The following is a 19,739-nucleotide window of genomic DNA, read 5'->3' as shown; positions in this document are numbered from 1 at the left end:
GCCTTTCTCTGTCAGCATGGCTGTATCCTGTTATGTGCTCACAGCCAAGTCATTACTGCCTTTCTGTGTCAGCATAGATATATCTTGCTCTGGGTGTTCACAACCAAGTCATTACTGCCTTTCTGTGTCAGCATGGATGTATTGTGCACTGAGAGTTCACAGCATAGTAATTACTGCCTTTCTGTGTCAGCATGGATATATCTTACTCTGGGTGTTCACAGCATAATCATTACTGCTTTTTGTGTCAGCATGGATATATCGTGCTCTGTTTGTTCACAGCATAGTCATGACTGCCATTCTATTTCAGCATGGATGTATTGTGCTCTGTGTTCACAGCCAAGTCATTACTGCCTTTCTGTGTCAGCATGGGTGTATCATGTTCTGTTCTCACAGCCAAGTCATTACTGCCTTTCTGTGTCAGCATGGATGTATTGTGCTCTGGGTGTTCACAACCAAGTCATTACTGCCTTTCTGTGTCAGCATGGATGTTTTGTGCTCTGGGTGTTCACAGCATAGTCATTACTGCCTTTCTGTGTCAGCATGGATGTATTGTGTTCTGTGTTCACAGCCAAGTCATTACTTCATTTCTGTGTCAGCATGGATATATCTTGCTCTGGGTGTTCACAACCAAGTCATTACTGCCTTTCTGTGTCAGCATGGATGTATTATGCTCTGGGTGTTCACATCATAGTCATTACTGCCTTTCTGTGTTAACATGGATATATCTTGCTCAAGGTGTTCACAGCATAGTCATTACTGCCTTTTTGTGTCAGCATGGATATATCTTGCTCTGGGTGTTCACGACCAAGTCATTACTGCCTTTCTGTGTCAGCATGGATGTATCGTGCTCTGGGTGTTCACAGCATAGTCATTACTGCCTTTCTGTGTCAGCATGGATGTATTGTGCTCTGGGTGTTCACTGCATAGTCATTACTTCCTTTCTGTGTCAGCATGGATAGTGCTCTGGTAGTTCACAGCATAGTCATTACTGCCTTTCTGTGTCAGCATGGATGTATTGTGTTCTGGGTGTTCACTGCATAGTCATTACTGCCTTCCTGTGTCAGCATGGATGTAGCGTGCTCTGGGTTTGCACAACCAAGTAATTACTGCCTTTCTGTGTCAGCATGGATGTAGCGTACGCTGGGTGTTCACAACCAAGTCATTACCGCCTTTCATTGTCAGCATGGATGTATCGTACTCTGGGTATTCACAACCAAGTCATTATTGCCTTTCTTTGTCAGTAACATTGCCAAAAGTCCGTTCTATTATGATATTTTGGCCACTGTGAGGACAATTTGGGGCAGTTCCTTGATTTTCTCCCGTTCAATTTCTGTTTGTCCCATAAAGATTGGAGAAAGTTATTGAACTTTTTATTCTTCATGATATTTGTTGTGATGTCCAACAGCAACAACTGACTGTTAGCGTTACCATAACTACTGCTATAACTGTTCGTGTCTGTAACACTCGTCCCTTTCAGGCCCACGCGGAACTCTTGCTTTACAAAACTACCCAGGCTTATGTTTGGAAAACGTGACATGGGCATTGCGTTTGTTCAGAACAGAATCATGCTCAGAATTTCCTGCAGAAAGGAGTTGTTCGACGATGCTGACTTTTTGAGGCAGGAGGTCAAGGGGGAGGAGTTAGAAGTCAAGGGAGGGGTAGGGTCATTCTGGACTGGGGCTCCTGCAGGCGGGACTGGTGCCGTTGCTGGGCCAACTCGATATCAATGCTGGTGCTCTGCTGAAAACAACAACAGCTCAGTGGTTGATAGGAACTTGTAACGAATTATATTACAATCTATAACTAGAAATGGCGCGGCAGAGGCCGACGCGTATCCCCACGCCGAATGTTTGACCTAGGTGTGCCCCAGGGTTGGTAATGGGGCCATGCATAGCTGAGATTGACCGTATTGTCATAAGAGAAGTTCATCATCAATTAGAAGTGAATTGGTGTAGAAATGAAGAAATTATAGTAAAAGGCAATTTTGGGTGGGTGTGGTCTATGTGGGCGGGGCCCCAGGGTTGGTAATGGGGCCATGCATAGTTGAGATTGACCGTATTGTCATAAGAGAGGTTCAGTATCAATTTGAAGTGAATCGGTGTAGAAATGAAGAAATTATAGTAAAAGGCAATTTTGGGTGGGTGTGGTCTATGTGGGCGGGGCGCCCCAGGGTTGGTAATGGGGCCATGCATAGTTGAGATTGACTGTATTGTCATAAGAGAAGTTCAATATCAATTTGAAGTGAATCGGTGTAAAAATGAAGAAATTATAGTAAAGGCAATTTTGGGTGGGTGTGGTCTATGTGGGCGGGGCCCCAGAGTTGGTTATGGGGCCATGCATAGTTGAGATTGACCCTAATGTCATAAGAGAAGTTCAGTATCAATTTGAAGTGAATCCGTGTAGAAATGAAAAAAATATAGTAAATGGAATTTTTTGGTGGGTGTGGCCTATGTGGGCGGGCGCCCCAGGGTTGGGATTGGGGCCATGCTTAGTTGAGATTGACCCTAATGTCATAACAAAAGTTCAATATCAATTTGAAGTGAATCCGTGTAGAAATGAAAAAATTATAGTAAATGGAAATTTTTGGTGGGTGTGGCCTATGTGGGCGGGTAGCACCAGGGTTGGGAATGGGGCCATGCATGGTTGAGATTGACCGTATTGTCATAAGAGAGGTCCAGTATCAATTTGAAGTGAATCGGTGTAGAAATAAAGAAGTAAATGTAAAATAACCTAAAAAAATGAGTGATAATTTCTGACGCGGCCCCACCCCAACCGCTATAACTTTTGACCCAGGGGTCAGATCAAAATTCCAAATAGTGCAGGGTCGCACATATGCTCCTAGCTACCATGTGTGTAAGTTTCAAGGTTCTAGTGCTTTTAGTGTAGGAGGAGATAGTGGCCAGAACGGACGGACAGACAGACAGACAGACAGACGGACGGACGGAAGGACGGCGGAGATAACCACAATATCCCCATCTTTTTTTCAAAAGCGTGGGGATAACAAACTATGCCTCTTGACTGGCTGTGAAGGTTTTCAACAACATGAATTTCTAATCTGGCATTTTATTGGTTCCTAGTCCTTAATATCATGAACATAAATACAAATAAGTCATTTTGTACTAAAACAAGAACAGTGTTGGCTAATGCTATACTTATCTGTACATTTATATCTATTATCTTTACTCCATTTTCAGAGATGTATTTTCATAAGCCAATATGCGGATCACTAATGTTAGAAAGTGTCGTCCCAGATTAGCATGTGAAATTCACATAAGCTAATAAGGGAGGGTACTTTCTGACTAGACTGGATTTTCATAAAGAGGATTATTTGTTCAATGAAAAATACCTTTAAGAGGAAAGAGTTGTCCATGATTAGCCTGTGTGGACTGCACAGGCTAATCTGTGACAACAATTTAAGCACATGCATTAGGCCCCATTTTTCCACATCACAGCTTATTTATCTATTAGCCAATTTTTTGCTGCATAACAAAAAGAAGGTAAACCATCTGGTTAAAAATTTAATATTTTTTAATTGTACTTATTCTTTTAATCACATTACTTTTAAAATGCCATTAGATATGTTTTATTGTTAATATATGTTTCAATAAATGAGAGGCAACAATATTAATATTTAATAATAATATTAATGTCTCACCAACGTTGCAAAAAAACACACAAACATATTATTTTACCATGCCTTTACAGATCTTTTATGGTTAAAATCTGTTTAAATTCACACTAGAAAACAGTTTTAAAGTCAATCAACTTGTAAGTTGTAAGACATAATAAAAATAAATAAAACATTAAACAACTTAAGGGCAACAACTCACTGCTGGTGCAGATCTACAGTTCTCTCCCTTGTTAGTTTCAGCTACAATGTCCTTCATGTTGCAATACGAGGACATGTAAAGGTTGTGTCACCCTCACATCGCTGAACTTTGATTTGACTGAGCCTTTCACTACTCCTTTGTCTTCTGTGCTTAGCAGATGCTGTAACATTGAGAAAACCAATATGAAGTCTTTTGAACTAGTAAATTAGTAATACACCAGCAATTTTTTTGCCAAAGTGAAAAAAGTATCTGTACCACACCAATGAGGAAAATTAGCGTAATAATATCAAACATCAGGAAAATTCTATCTTTTAATTTGGGAATTATAGGTCTTTTTAACTGCATGGAACTTAATTGCACAAATCCAATAAAAAAATATTCTTTGACATGCGTTTTTGTTGAAATGTTTAGTTTCAATGCTATTTTATTCGTCCACTTGCATATAAGGAAGTGCCTATTAGGTGTACTTTATAAAGATGGAAAGAAAAGGCTTTTTTTTCACATACACCTTGGAGTAATTATGTTACAGGCCATTTGCCCTTAATAACTATCATATTACAATACTAGTTTGCCTGTACTTTGTTGACGCCTATAAATCTATATTTTCACAGTAACCAATAACAAAACAATATTTTGTCCAAGTTATTTTAAACATTAACTGTGCTTGATATGATATTTAGTGAACAAAATACCGCTCGAAATTTTCAATTTTGTGAAAAAATAAGAAGCCAACTCTTTACAAATGGCAAACTATGTTAAATTGGGAAATTTTGAGCTACTATTAGAATTGCTCAATACATGTATGTATGTTAAATTTGCATTTATATGTACACCATTGTCTCAATTTCCAGTCTTTAATCATAGTGGTTTTTATACCATATTTGTTCTAATCAGAATTTACAAATACCAACAGACTGGAAGCAGACTAAACTTGAGCCATATTCATGACAACTGGGCTTAATGAATATGTTTAGGACCACATTAGCCTGTGCAGTCCATTCGCTAACTTGAGATGACACTTTCCACCAAGACAAGATTTTTGTATAGAAACAATTTCTTTAAAGCGAAAATTTCCTCAAAAATGGAAAGCATTATCCCTGATAATTCTGAGTGCGCACTGCACAGGCTAATCTGTGGATGGTACATAACACGCATTAAGCACCCTTTTCCCATAACAAGGCTCACCTGGTATCATCTTGTACAACTCTGTAACAGACTGTAGGGGGATTTACTTTGAGCCTCATTCTGAGAAAACAGGGCTTTATAAATTGTGCACTAAGTGTCTGCCCAGATAAGCCTATACAGCCACACAGGCTTATCAGGGACAACACTTTCCGCTAGACAAATTTCTTTTACTTTACCTTCAATTGGGAATTTTAGGAAGTTGTTTGGGAAAAATACATAGTTCCAGCATTTGGTATGGGGCCGATTTTGGCTCCTATAATTGACAAAAAAACAATAGCACAGTATACACATAAAGAACGTAACACCTCCTTGCAAACAGGCTCTATAGAACCAAGGCATTCAAAGCTTAACTAATTATCTCACAACTTTATACAAACTCAACACTGTAAACATGATAAATAAAAGAAAAGACACAATTTTAACTTCTATGAAATCATATCATATTCTTGTCCACTTCATATTTAGCATTTTTAATACAGAGGTAACACTGTAAAACCATTAATATGCGTTTGGGGCAATTTTTTGTTGATTTTAAGGTGTTACCGATCCACAAATTTATCACAAACACACGGGAAATGAACTGACACAAATTTCTCATTTATTTTTCCAACCTGAGTAATCCACACATTTACAAATAATATGTCCATGAAATACTTGTGTAATCACCAAAATTTGATGAGGAGGAATATCTGATATTATTTTGCAATATACAAACAATTTAAGAGGATATTTTACCATATGTAATATACAAACAATTTAAGAGGATATTTTACCATATGTATGATATACAAACAATTTAAGAGGATATTTTACCTTATGTAAATTCATTATGTTCTTTACCACCTCATCTTTTTGCATTCTTGATAAACAGGAAATACACAAGACGCCCAGTCCTGGTGTATTTATGGGTCTGTAAAATGGACCCATACGAAATAAGTGCCTTACATGTATTACAATTACAGGGCTTTCAACAGTAATGTTTTCAGACGCCCCGGGGCCATGGGGGGAGGGCTGCACCCTACATATGTGGGTTTGTTTTTTTCAGAGTGAAATGACATTATGACGGTGCGTAATGACTCTTCAAGAAAAACAAATTTTTCTAGTAAAATTCATTTTAATTAGTAATTACTTACCTGATATCATAAGCTATTTACTCCGATAGGATCGTAATTCATCCGGAATTTTCTGTCCGAGGAATCCCACACTTTTCATAAACCTGTCAGGTAGGTCAGAACGGTCACAAAGTGCCGTGAAGCCGTACAACCAAAACGGGACATTACCCAGAATCCACTCTTATTCCAATAAAAAATATGAAATATTAGACGAAGAGCGGGGTGGGAGGTGGGACTTACCGATATCAGGTAAATAATTACTAATTAAAATGAATTTTACTAGAAAAATTTGTTTTAATAGCTCAATTACGTTACCTGATATCATATGCTGAATTTGCAGCTGAGGCGGGAAGGTTCGTGAAAATCTCCCCATCACAGCGGAACCCATATCTCGGGTTCTCAGCTAATCTTCGTTATTATGGTATTAACTTAATTCACGGATAAGCGTAATATACCTATGCCGTAGAAGATACTACCGTTTGTGCAACCACAAGTGGGCCCAACAAATACAAGTTGTCCTGTTGGCACTCCAGAGAACGATGAAAAAGTGGTCTGATTCCTCCAGAAACTTTCTGATGATAACAGGACCCCTGTTAATTGATCGATTTTGACACGTAGCGTAGTCTGCCTATTCGGGTAGGCATTGTCATGGAGACGCTGCAGATATACACAGATTCGAGGTGCAGTTAAGCCCTAGATAAGGTACATGTATATATGGATTTTGTAAATTCCGGGACATTTGACAGATTTCCGGGACAGCGGGACAAGTTCTTCATTTCCGGGACTGTCCCGGACAATCCGGGACGTATGGCATGTATGCAGAAAGCAGCTTGAAGCACGTCAGAGAGTGGGGTATGATTAATATATGCCCACGAAGCCGACATTGCTCATAATTAATGCGGTCTAATCTTAAAAAAGGGATGAATCCCTTGAAGAAAGAGAAGAGTAAGCCCTTTTTATAGTCGAGGCTACCCAACGGGAAATAGAAGCCGCAGACACATCACCCCCCCTTTTAAGGGAATGAAGAGTCTCTTGCGAGAACCTCGAATAGACTTAACTCTACTAAGATAGAACTTCAAAGACCTGACAGGGCAGAGGAGTCTATCTTCATCTTCATTACCACAAGTTCTAAAAAGACTTGGGACCTTGAAGGGTTTAGAAGCCATAGAGGGGAGTTGATTTTTAGCAAGGAATCCTGGCTGACACAACAAGGTGACAGAGCCATCGGAGGAATCAAAACGAAGATGGCTTTCTTCGATAGAAAGAGCATGAATTTCACTTCTACGTTTGGATGAAGCCATGGTAATAAGGAAAATGGTCTTCCAGGTTAGGAAATGTAAAGAAGCCTGATTAAGGGGTTCATAGGGAGCTTTAATAAGCGATCCAAGAACACAAGCCAAATCCCATTTGGGGGTAAGAGAACGAGACACAGGACGTTTAAGTTTCATGGCTCGGATCAGTTCCGAAATGGCTGGGTCAGCACAGACTTGTGATGACTTACGAAAAGCCAAGGTATGCGAAAGCACAGATCTGTATCCTTTGATGGAGCTAAGAGAAAGTTTCTTATCATCACAGAGATAGATTAAAAAATCCGCTATGCGTCTAGTAGAGGGATTGAGGGGATCAGTTTTCCCTCGAACACACCAATTAGAGAAGAGTTTCCAGCAAGCATCATAGACTGCTCTGGTGGACTTTCTCCTTGCAGAGGCAACGAGCGTTGAAGCCCTGACAGAAAAGCGTTTCTTCTGCAGGGATCGCCTGATAACGGCCAGACGTGTAAGTGGAACATGTCTGGATCCAAGTGAAGTCTGCCTCTCTGAGATAAGAGATCTGACCTGTGCGGGAGTTCCCTGGGAAATTCGCACAGGAGACCAAGAAGGTCGTTGAACCAGGATCTCCTGGGCCACCAAGGGGCTATCAGGAGGATCCGGCAAGAGCTCACACTGATTTTCCCTAAGATTTGGGGAATTAGAATGGGTGGGGGATAAGCGTAAGCGTCCAGTTGATCCCAATCGAACGAAAGCGCGTCTACCGCCCACGCTGCTGGTTCGTACACTGGACTCACATACAGAGGAAGTCTGTGGTTGTCTCTGGTCGCAAACAGGTCGACCAATGGATAACCGAATGTGAGGAATATCTGATTGGCCAGTTCCTGATGAAGTGTCCACTCCGATGGAAGTAACTGGTGTTTGCGAGACAAACCGTCCGCCCGGGCGTTGAGACGACCTGGTATGTGTTTGGACAAGAGAGAGACGTTTAGGCTCTTGCAAAGAACAAGTAATTTCATTGTTTCCAGATACAGGAAGTGAGAGTGTGTACCGCCCTGTTTCTAGATGTAAGCCACGACTGATGTGTTGTCTGTGGATACCATCACACAGGAGTCCGAAGATGTGATTGGAATTGAGAAACAGCTAGAAAGACTGCTCGCATTTCGAGATTTTTTATGTGCATGAGAGACTCCTGAGGAGACCACAATCCTGATAATGTCAGGCTGCGGGGTTCCAGGTGAGCGCCCCAACCTTCCATGCTCGCATCCGTTATGATATGTAAAGACGGTTGCGGGGGAAGAAGCGGTACTCCTGCCAACAGGGTCTCCTCGTCTAGCCACCATAGAAGGTGGGGGACTAAGGACGGAAGGATGGGAATCTGTGTTAGCAGATTGTCTGGAGACCATTTCCATCGAGCTGAGAGAAAGTGCTGAAGAGGACGTAGGAAGAGACGTCCCAACTGCACGAAGTCTGCTACAGAGCTCAGGATACCGTTGAGTGAGAGGAAATCTTGAGCTGTGATATGAGATTGGGACAGCACCCATCTGACCTTCAAAAGGAGGTCTGATACATGTTGCGGTGAGACCCTGATCCGATTGATGTGGGTCAGAAAATTCATTCCCACGAATATGAAATCCTGAGAGGGAATGAGGTCTGACTTGGCTACATTGAGAAGGAGTCCTAAAGAGAGGAGCTCCTTCCAAGAGAACTCTAGGTGTAGCAGAAGCAGTCGACGATCGAGCTGGTGTAAGAGCCAGTCGTCGAAATACTGAAGCAGTTGAACCCCGTGTAATCGGAAGTGTGCGCTCACTGCGGCCATGAGTTTGGTGAAAACTCATGGAGGTGTGGCCAATCCAAATGGCATCGCCCGAAACTGGTAGACCTGGCCTCGAAAGGAGAAGCGCAGGTACTTCCGGTAGTTGGGATGGATAGGAACATGGAAGTATGCATCTTCCAGGTCCAAGGAAACCCCCCATTGCATGGGTTTGATGGAGCGCCGAATGAAGGCAGGAGTCTCCATCTTGAAAGTAGGTTTGACTAGAAACGTGTTGAACACTTTTAAGTCTATGACTGGTCTCCAGGAGCCGCTTTTCTTTTGAACAAGGAAAAGGCGACTGTAAAATCCTGGAGAACAAGGGTCGTGAACTCTTTCTACCGCCTGTTTTTCCAGGAGTCCGAGAATGGAGTCGGGAAGTTGTGGATGCGGGGATACCAGATATATTGGGACGCGAGAGAGTGGGGGCCTTTTTTCGAATTGAAAAGTGAGGCCTTGTGTGACAAGAGAATGAACCCACGCGTCCGAAGTTATTTGGAGCCATCGATTTGCGAAGTGCATTAGTCTGGCCCCGACTGGTACCTCCGGCATCAGAGGTTGTGGCGGAAGAAAGGGGTATGACCTAGGGCTGACCTTTAGGAGGTCCTCCCTTGCCGGAAGAAGGATTAAATGACTTCTTGTCCGCATTGGGTTTGCCCTTACTCCAATTTTGGTTTACAGAAGGCTTCCGATAGGAAGTTGTTCTGTTCTGAAAAGGAGGCCTATTTGTGGGCTGACGTGGAGCAGACGGACGCTTAGTAGGGAAACTGTCCCTTTTAGCGTTCTTGGCCGGTGGGGCTCCTGGGGGCTAAGAAGCAGGGCGCTTAAAAACCACAGGGCGCTGGCCAGAGTTGCTCCTAGCTAAGGAGGCATGTATCTGATCTTCACGATCAGCAGTAAGTGCCGACTTTATCCTCCCTCCGAAAAGAGACTCTGCTGTTAGTGGAGCAGTTCGAAGGGAGTTTACGCCTGTTTCCAAAAGGAAATTATTGGGCAAGGAAGAGAGGATGAGGTCTCTCCGAAGCCTTAACATCTCAGACATAGACGACGCAGCATTGTGAGATAAACACTGCGTAGTACGTGAAAGATGTATCAACAAGGCCCGGAGCTCCTCTGGGATTGAATCAGAGAGCTCCGAAAACCAAGTCTAAGGCTGCGGCTGCCATGAGTTCTAGCTGGTTAGCCAGACCTATGGAACGGCGTTCTCTCAGCTCCCAATTTTCCAACAGGGAAAGAGGGACTGATGTATGGGTAGATGATGAAGGCATTGTAAGTGACAGCTTACTAATGTCAGCATCAGGAACCGGAAGTTTGGAAAGGTCCAAACCGGTAGCAGGGTCGGGTACCGGGGCCTTATAACTTTTCCCGCCGTCCATCTGTTTAGGCTCCGTCAGCTCCTTAGGGGCTTTCCATGGAGATGGCGAAGGCTTATTGGCTGGTTCAAGTGACTGGAAAACAGCCATTGTGGAAGAGCCAATAGGAAGGCGTAGATCCACTCGGGAAGTAGCCTTACTTATCCTGCCAGGCTACCTGTTCTGTAACGGTAACCGCAGCTCCTGTGAGATACAAGGAAGGGCGGGGGCAGAAGTCGTTATCTAAGGTATTGAACATAAGTTCGTATACCTGATTGATGGAGGCCAAATAATAAAGTTCGGCCTCATTAGACTCCGAACCCGCCTCAATCGAACCGTCTGCGGGAGCATTGGATTGATTGAAACCGGTGGATATAGAAGTAGGAATAATAGATTCATTCGCTTCTATCATGAGAGAATCGTTATCCGGCACCATCAAAGATATAGCTGGTGAGTTAGGTCTCTCAGAGATCAAGTCAGCAGACTCACTTTGAATACCAGAGGTCGCTGGTAAAGGATCAGTCAAAAAAGGGACAAAAGATTTCCTGCGACTGTTGGATCCACAAAGTATTGGGATTTGATGGTGTAGCGGCAGCCCGGGGTATACTTCTATGCAATGTGGAAGAGACCCGTGGGGCTGAAAACGCAGCCGAAGTGGTTAGATGAACCCCTGTACCTTGAGCTTGATATGTATGCAAACTAGTGTTTGAATACAAATTATGCTCAGTGGTTGTAGGAACGGCTGAAGTGTGTGTTGAGGCCAACATAGAGGCCGACACACGTGGAAGGGTGTCAATAGATTCCTCAGAGAAGGATCGACTAAGGGACCTAGGAGTCCGAGAGCGCCTAATAGAGGAAGGTCTATGTCCCTTATCCCTGCGATGCCGAGACACTTTTCGGCGGCGCTGGGAATGATGTTTCCTGATCGAACGTCTCCCCGAGCGCTGGCGTGATCGCTCTTTACGAGGCAATCTACGCCGAGAAACACTCAGTGAGCATGAACGACGTCCCCTCCGATAATGATGAGGGCTATTTGAAGTAGACGATGAGTCATACGACGAAGAGCCCGAGGTGAAGGAGTAGCCGGAAACATCAGACACTACACGTTTACGTCTGTGACTCACAGTAGAAACGCGGCTGCGTCTACCTTTGTGGAGTACTGACAAAGTAGTGTCAACATCTACGGTGACCAGAACGGTCTGTGGCACAGACCGGTAACCGGTGACCGGATCGGTCATTACATTACCGGTGACCGGACCGGTCAATGACAGGTGACCGGTTGACCGGTGACCGGACCGGTCATAGCATGACCGGTGACCGGACCGGGCAATGACCGGTGACCGAACCGGTCTTAGGATGACCGGTGACCGGACCGTCAGTGACCGGTGACCGGTCATAGCATGACCGGTGACCAGACCGGTCAATGTTGACCGGTGACCGATGAAGTCTCCGGACCGGTCAACTGGTCATTCCCGATGAACGGACCCAGCAAATTTTGTCCGGTGTCGTCACGGGGTAAAGACCGATGCCTGGCAGCTACTGGTGGCATATGGTCAAGATCGTGTGGTGAAAAGTCCCGATACACGGAACTTTCCCTACTTTGATCTGAACTATTCTTGTTGCATCCATAACTCTTGAAGGGTCGACGCTTGATGGCCCAGGTATCTGCAGACCAATGCTCACAGAAAGGGCAGCAGTTATCCTGGGTACATCCTGCACACGACAGGCAGATTGTCCCATGCTGCCCTTATGTGTCCACATGAGCCACGTGTTTGAGGCATATTTTGCCTTAAACAAACACAAAACAACACAGAAATACACAGATATATATACGGAGAATGTTTTTTACGCAATACAAAAACTTCTCTATTCTGTTAAACAGAAGAATCCAGCGAAACAGAAGCAACAATTAAGTCAATAACAAAAATGTCGGCCTTTGTATATCGCCATCTAGAATAAGAGTGAATTCTGGGTAATGTCCTGTTTTGGTTGTACGGCTACACGGCACTATGTGACCGTTCTGACCTACCTTACGGGTTTATGAAAAGTGTGGGATTCCTCGGACAGATTCCGGATGAATTACGATCCTATCGGAGTAAATAGCATATGATATCAGGTAACGTTATTAAGCTATTAAAAACAGCAATAAAGTCATTAATAACGAGATTTAACAAAAATTGTTTTAACCCTTTTCCGCATAGATACCCATAATCGCGTCTCGATTGATACCTTAATACATCCGTATGAAACCATACTTTTCATCTATTACTGTCAACTTACTTCTTTTACTGTTGCTACTCATTACCTGATACTCCCGTATATTCCATTATTAAAAGGACATTCTGATAAACATCTACGATAAAAGTGCTAAAAATTTCCAAGAAACACAAACATTCACCATTTGTTTTCAAACTTGGCATATATGTTACTGTGTAAAGTTGTGATAAAAAACCTCCAATGGGGGCGTTTTTTTCCACTAAACATGCGTAAATTGCCTGACGTGATGTTCCCGTTTTTATGCATTATAATTATTTTATCTCAATCAAATTTCACTTAGATCTATAAAAGTACACATGTATATAACTACCATGAAATGATTTTATTCATATAATTTGATATATGAGAAAGAATGATATTAAATTAGTTTTTCCCAAATCAATTGACTTTTTACAGGAAAATATTCCAAACCCACAATGGCATTTTTTCCCAAAATGTCAAAGAAAAGGTCTGACAAACCTTCTGCGTAGTCAGGTCATCCTTGTCCACCACATCCTTAGCATCATTGTCCAGACTCAGCAGCCACTGTAGCAGCAGAATAGCTTGATGAATTTCTTGTATGTATATTTAGGACTCAAATAAATTTATAAACAAGGGCTGTTTGTAAAACATGCATGCCCCCCATATGGGCTCTCCGTTGTAGTGACAGCCATTGTGTGAGTATGTTTTTGTCACTGTGACCTTGACCTTTGACCCAGTGATCTGAAAATCGATAGGGGTCATCTGTCAGTCATCATCAATGTACCTATGAAGTTTCATGATCCTAGTCATAAGCGTTCTTGAGTTATCATCCGGAAACCATTTTACTATTTCGGGTCACCGTGACCTTGACCTTTGACCTAGTGACCTGAAAATCAATAGGGGTCATCTGCGAGTCATGATCAATCTACCTATAAAGTTTCATGATCCTAGGAATAAGCGTTCTTTTGTTATCATTTGGAAACCATTTTACTATTACGGGTCACCGTGAACTTGACCTTTGACCTAGTGACCGCAAAATCGATACGGGTCATCTGCGAGTCATGATCAATCTACCTATCAAGATTCATGATCCTAGGCCTAAGCGTTCTTGAGTTATCATCCGGAAACCATTTTACTATTTTGGGTCACTGTGACCTTGACCTTTGACCTAGTGCCCTGAAAATCAATAGGGATCATCTGCGAGTCATGATCAATCTACCTATAAAGTTTCATGATCCTAGGAATAAGCGTTCTTTTGTTATCATCTGGAAACCATTTTACTATTACGGGTCACCGTGAACTTGACCTTTGACCTAGTGACCGCAAAATCGATACGGGTCATCTGCGAGTCATGATCAATGTACCTATGAAGTTTCATGATCCTAGGCATAAGCGTTCTTGAGTTATCATCCAGAAACCATTTTACTATTTTAGGTCACCATGACCTTGACCTTTGACCTAGTGACCTCAAAATCAATAGGGATCAACTGCGAGTAATGATCAATCTACCTATAAAGTGTCATGATCCTAGGAATAAGCGTTCTTTTGTTATCATCTGGAAACCATTTTACTATTACGGGTCACCGTGAACTTGACCTTTGACTTAGTGACCTTAAAATTGATACAGGTCATCTGCGAGTCATGATCAATGTACCTATGAAGTTTCATGATCCTATGCATAAGCGTTCTTGAGTTATCATCCAGAAACCATTTTACTATTTCGGGTCACCATGACCTTGACCTTTGACCTAGTGACCTCAACATTAATAGGGGTCAACTGCGAGTAATGATCAATCTACCTATCAAGTTTCATGATCCTTGGCCTAAGCGTTCTTGAGTTATCATCCTGAAACCATTTTACTATTTCGGGTCACCGTGACCTCGACCTTTGACCTAGTGACCGTGATCTCGACCTTTGACCTAGTGACCTGACAATCGATAGGGGTCATCTGCCAGCCATTATCAATCTACCTACGAAGTTTCATGATCCTAGGCATAAGTGTTCTTGAGTTATCATCCGGAAACCATTTTACTATTTCAGGTCACTGTGATCTTGACCTTTGACCTAGTGACCTGAAAATAAATAGGGGTCATCTGTGAGTCATGATCAATCTACCTATCAAGATTCATGATCCTAGGCCTAAGCGTTCTTGAGTTATCATCCGGAAACCATTTTACTATTTTGGGTCACTGTGACCTTGACCTTTGACCTAGTGACCTGAAAATCAATAGGGGTCATCTGCGAGTCATGATCAATCTACCTACGAAGTTTCATGATCCTAGGCATAAGCGTTCTTGAGTTATCATCTGGAAATAATTTTACTATTTCGGGTCATCGTGACCTTGACCTATGACCTAGTGACCTGAAAATCAATAGGGGTCATCTGCGAGTCATGATCAATGTACCTATGAATTTTCATGATCCTAGGCCCAAGCCTTCTTGAGTTATCATCCGGAAACCACCTGGTGGACGGACCGATCGACAGACCGACCGACAAGTGCAAAGCAATATACCCCCTCTTCTTCGAAGGGGGCATTAAAATGTAATTAACACACACACGTTTATATAAATGTAATGAAAATCAATAACAAATGTTTAACAGCATTAAACATGGCAAATTAATGCATATTACATCAAGTGTTACCTTTCTGTAAACATTGCGTACAAAATCAATATATACTCCTCCAAAGAATACTCAAACAATATAATATTTTATAAAAAAAGTATTCATCCATATACATTTATTACATGGCATCATGGTGTTTATAGAAATGAAAGTCTAAAAATAGCCTCAGTTGCTATGTACATGTCCATCTATGTACAAATATTACATGTTCAGTTGAAATGCTTTGTTTTTTCATGCAAGAACTTTAGTTTACAAGAACTAAATGTTAGAACCATAATGGCACAAACGTTATGACAACATAACATAATATGCATTAGATCTAATGTTCTAACAAAAACCCTCACATTGTGTAATCAGATAACAATATGTGTTAATAAATTATTTGTATCTTTAACTACACACTTAATGTTGTATTGTAACATCACACACTACTATGTCCATATGCTAAACAACACATTGTCATTGAAATACTAATCACTAATTACAACAACTAATACATACATGTACACACTATTCCACTCTGAACACCAGGATGTTGTTGTCCACCAACAGTCCCACAATGATGGATGATGTTTTGCTGCTGTAGCAGACTGACACTGGGCTCCTCACTCCATCCTCCTCAGTAGCCAGTGTAGTCAGCTTACTCTCTCCCTCCCAGCCCACCTGTAGTACAGTGGGGGGCCAGTATCCACAGACCAGCACCTGGCCTGCAGGGGTCACATGTAGACCAGTTGGGTACCCTAGTGCTGGGTCTGTGTATGTAGCCAGGAGTGTGCCATCCCTGGCCAGGATGTGAAGCTTGTTCTGCCTGAAGCTAGTTATGTACAGCTTGTCCCCTGTGGGACTCACAGCACACTTGTATACTGCAAAACAGAGTAACATCAAGATATTGAATTACTGTCAATGTTAAATAATCTTATTAAACATACTGCAGTGATATTGTATTACGCATAAATTGTTATAAATAAGCCTTTACACATCTAAAATGTATGCATAGATTCCAATAAAAAAATAGTTAAGTGTGACAATAAACTTCAGTATCAGTGTTATTGTGTAGAAATTTGACATGTTGAAATGTGACTGAAGAAATATTGATGCCTTTTTATCTATTTTATCACAAAACCAATAATAACCGCATAATGCTAAAATTAATTATTAAAATTATTACCTACCTTTGAACACTTCTTACTATCCAACCACAAGGCATGACTTAAATTTTTTAAGAGTACTTATTTATACAATGTTTTGAAATTTCTCAATTAATTGCATACATACGTTTGAAAACTTCTTAAAATCCAACTATACCTATTTAAAGAGTATCTATTTTGTATAATTTTATATTTGTTTATTTATAAAATATATTGCACTGTACAGTAATCTGACAGCCACACAAAAGCAAACAAGGTCAGAAAGTGTCTCTTTCCCAGGAACTCAGTTTCTATTTATAGACATGTCATGTATTGACAGTCAAAATACTTCATTACTCATGTTTATAAATCAATAATTCTAAAAACATGTATTATTTTGGCTACTGTAGCAATAAAATGGCACATATTCATTATTGAACAATTACTTTATATTATATCAGGGAGTTTCTGCTATGTAAAAATTGCCCTAAAAGGTACCCGATTCCAAACCAATATTGAACAAAAAAAAATCCCAATTTCCATTGTTTTTTTTTTGTGTTTTTTTTTTTAAGAAAGAAGTGTCTAATGCTTATTATATATGAATTTTATTCTATAATAACCTTACAAAGCATATAACTATAAATTATATGATTTTTTCCAAACTGACAAGGTAAAGGCCTGATGTGGGACAATTTGGTATATATGGCAAGCATGTAACGCTGCACAAAATGCCTAGAAATCATGCCACAAAAACCGCATGGATTAGAGCTATAAGCAGGCAAGATGCGACGCCAAACGGGTAGGTATCATTAGTGTATCAATATCTTATATGTCGATGTACATAAATATCGTATTTTTAGGAGTATTACACCATGTAGATGGCAAGCAGTATTATTATAAACATTAAATTATTTAGTATTAATCGGTAAAAAAAAAGAATTTGATTTAATATGGCCTAATTTTTATTTATTTTTTTCTGTATTTATTTAAACCCTTGTGCATATATTGATGTTGCAGATACACCAGGGTATGCTCTAATCATTGGTGGATACAAATGGTCCAAACTCCATGAACAGGAACAAAATGCCAACAAAATACCACGGGCAAAAGATCTTTTCTATCTAGAAAGTAATGACATGTTAATCTCTTATAAAGGTGATGAATTGCCGTTTCAGCCTATCAACCCGTTTTAAATTATTTATACATCTCATGCTGTTCATAGTATGTGAATATAATATAAACAAGGGCTGTTTGGATAAAAATGCATGCCCCCCATATGGGCAATTGTAGTGGCAACCATTGTGTGAATACGTTTTTTGTCACTGTGACCTTGACCTTTGACCTAGTGACCTGAAAATTAATAGGGGTCATCTGCCAGTCATGATCAATGTACCTATGTAGTTTCATGATCCTAGGCCTTATTATTCTTGAGTTATCATCAGGAAACCATTTTACTGAGTCACTGTGACCTTGACCTTTGACCTAGTGACCTGAAAATTAATAGGGGTCATCTGCCAGTCATTATCAATGAACCTATGAAGTGTAATGATCCTAGGCGTAAGTGTTCTTGAGTTATCATCCGGAAACCATTTTACTATAATGGGTCACTGTGACCTTGACCTTTGATCTAGTGAGCTGAAAATCAATAGATTTTATCTGCTGGTCATTAACATTGTACCTGTGAAGATTCATGATCCTAGGCATAAGCATTCTTGAGTAATCATCCTGACATTATTTTACTGTTTCGAGTCACTGCACTGTGACCTTGACCTTTGTCCTAGTGACCTGAAAATCAATAGGGGTCATCTGCCAGTCATGATTAATGTTCCCATGAAGTTTCATGATCCTAGGCGTAAGCATTCTTGGATTATCATCCAGAAACCATTTTACTGTTTTGAGTAACTGTGACCTTGACCTTTGACCTAGTGACCTGAAAATCAATACGGGTCATCTGCCAGTTATGATCAATGTACCTATGAAGTTTCATGATCCTAGGCCTAAGCATTCTTGAGTTATCATCCGGAAACCATTTAACTATTTCGAGTAACTGTGACCTTGACCTTTGACCTAGTGACCTGAAAATCAATAGGGGTCATCTGCCAGTCATGATCGATGTACCTGTAAAGTTTCATGATCCTAGGCATAAGCATTCTTGAGTTATCATCCGGAAACCATTTTACTATTTCAAGTCACTGTGACCTTGACCTTTGACCTAGTGACCTCAAAATCAATACAGGTCATCTGCCAGTTATGATCAATGTACCTATGAAGTTTCATGATCCTAGGCCTAAGCATTCTTGAGTTATCATCCGGAAACCATTTTACTATTTCGAGTAACTGTGACCTTGACCTTTGACCTAGTGACCTGAAAATCAATAGTGGTCATCTGCCAGTCATGATCACTGTACCTATGAAGTTTCATGATCCTAGGCCTAAGCGTTCTTGAGTTATCATCCGGAAACCATCTGGTGGACAGACCGACAGACCAACATGTGCAAAACAATATACCCCCTCTTCTTCGAAGGGGGGCATAATAATATATGCAATCAAAATTAATTATTTATAGACCACGCATTTTTACTAAAACTTTTCATTACAAAATAGTGCAAAAAACAACAACAGTTAAAACATGTATGTTATATGACACTCAGATCATGCATATTTATACATGTATGTAGCAATATTATTCAATAACATTTGAAAACATCAGATCTTTATTTCTAGCTTATCACTTAGGCACTTGGTTATTTGAATTTGAGTATGAAGTACCTCCTTTGAATTTAAACTGTATTGTTATTTGCATTTAATAAGTATATTTGTTTGTTGTTGTATTTATGTAAAAGAAACATGCATTTATATCTTGCTATTACTTTTTTTATAGGTGTTTGAAAGTGCTGATCAGTCATGATGATTCTTACAGTCCACCGAGTTAGAGTAATTCCAGGGATCAGATTGAATGATTTCATGGGTAATGATATCAATATATATCGTCTCTAAAAATGGCTATTTATTCTTTATAGGGTTGTGCATTTATGTATATATTTATGTAGATATAATTTTAACTAAACAGTAACATGCCTCTAGTTCAAAGATTCTTAAGATTAACAACCACTTTTTATCTATATGGACGTGATTTGTTTTTGTGAGAACAAAACATAACATACTTTATGTGGTAGGACTAGGAAAT

At 40.7% G+C, this 19,739-nt stretch overlaps 1 protein-coding gene across 2 annotated transcripts in view; it reads right to left on the bottom strand.

The window, feature by feature from the left end:
• Positions 1-28: 28 nt before the first annotated feature.
• Positions 29-19,739, bottom strand: part of LOC127862997 (uncharacterized) — an 81,867-nt gene continuing 62,156 nt past the window's right edge. For both annotated transcript variants that reach the window (XM_052402327.1, XM_052402316.1), the window contains exons 3-8: positions 15,927-16,288; positions 13,297-13,362; positions 5,829-5,925; positions 5,192-5,268; positions 3,831-3,990; positions 29-1,740 (exon numbers count right to left, since the gene is read on the bottom strand). In XM_052402327.1, the coding sequence (XP_052258287.1) occupies positions 15,936-16,288 (353 nt within the window). In that variant the 3' untranslated portion in view covers positions 29-1,740; positions 3,831-3,990; positions 5,192-5,268; ... (1 more) ...; positions 13,297-13,362; positions 15,927-15,935. The remainder of the gene's footprint in view (positions 1,741-3,830; positions 3,991-5,191; positions 5,269-5,828; positions 5,926-13,296; positions 13,363-15,926; positions 16,289-19,739) is intronic.

The sequence above is a fragment of the Dreissena polymorpha genome, chromosome 1 (genome assembly GCF_020536995.1).
Source record: "Dreissena polymorpha isolate Duluth1 chromosome 1, UMN_Dpol_1.0, whole genome shotgun sequence".
NCBI classification, from domain to species: domain Eukaryota; kingdom Metazoa; phylum Mollusca; class Bivalvia; order Myida; family Dreissenidae; genus Dreissena; species Dreissena polymorpha.
The sequence above is the reverse complement of the archived record's forward strand: the minus strand, read 5'-3'. Positions and strand labels throughout refer to the sequence as shown.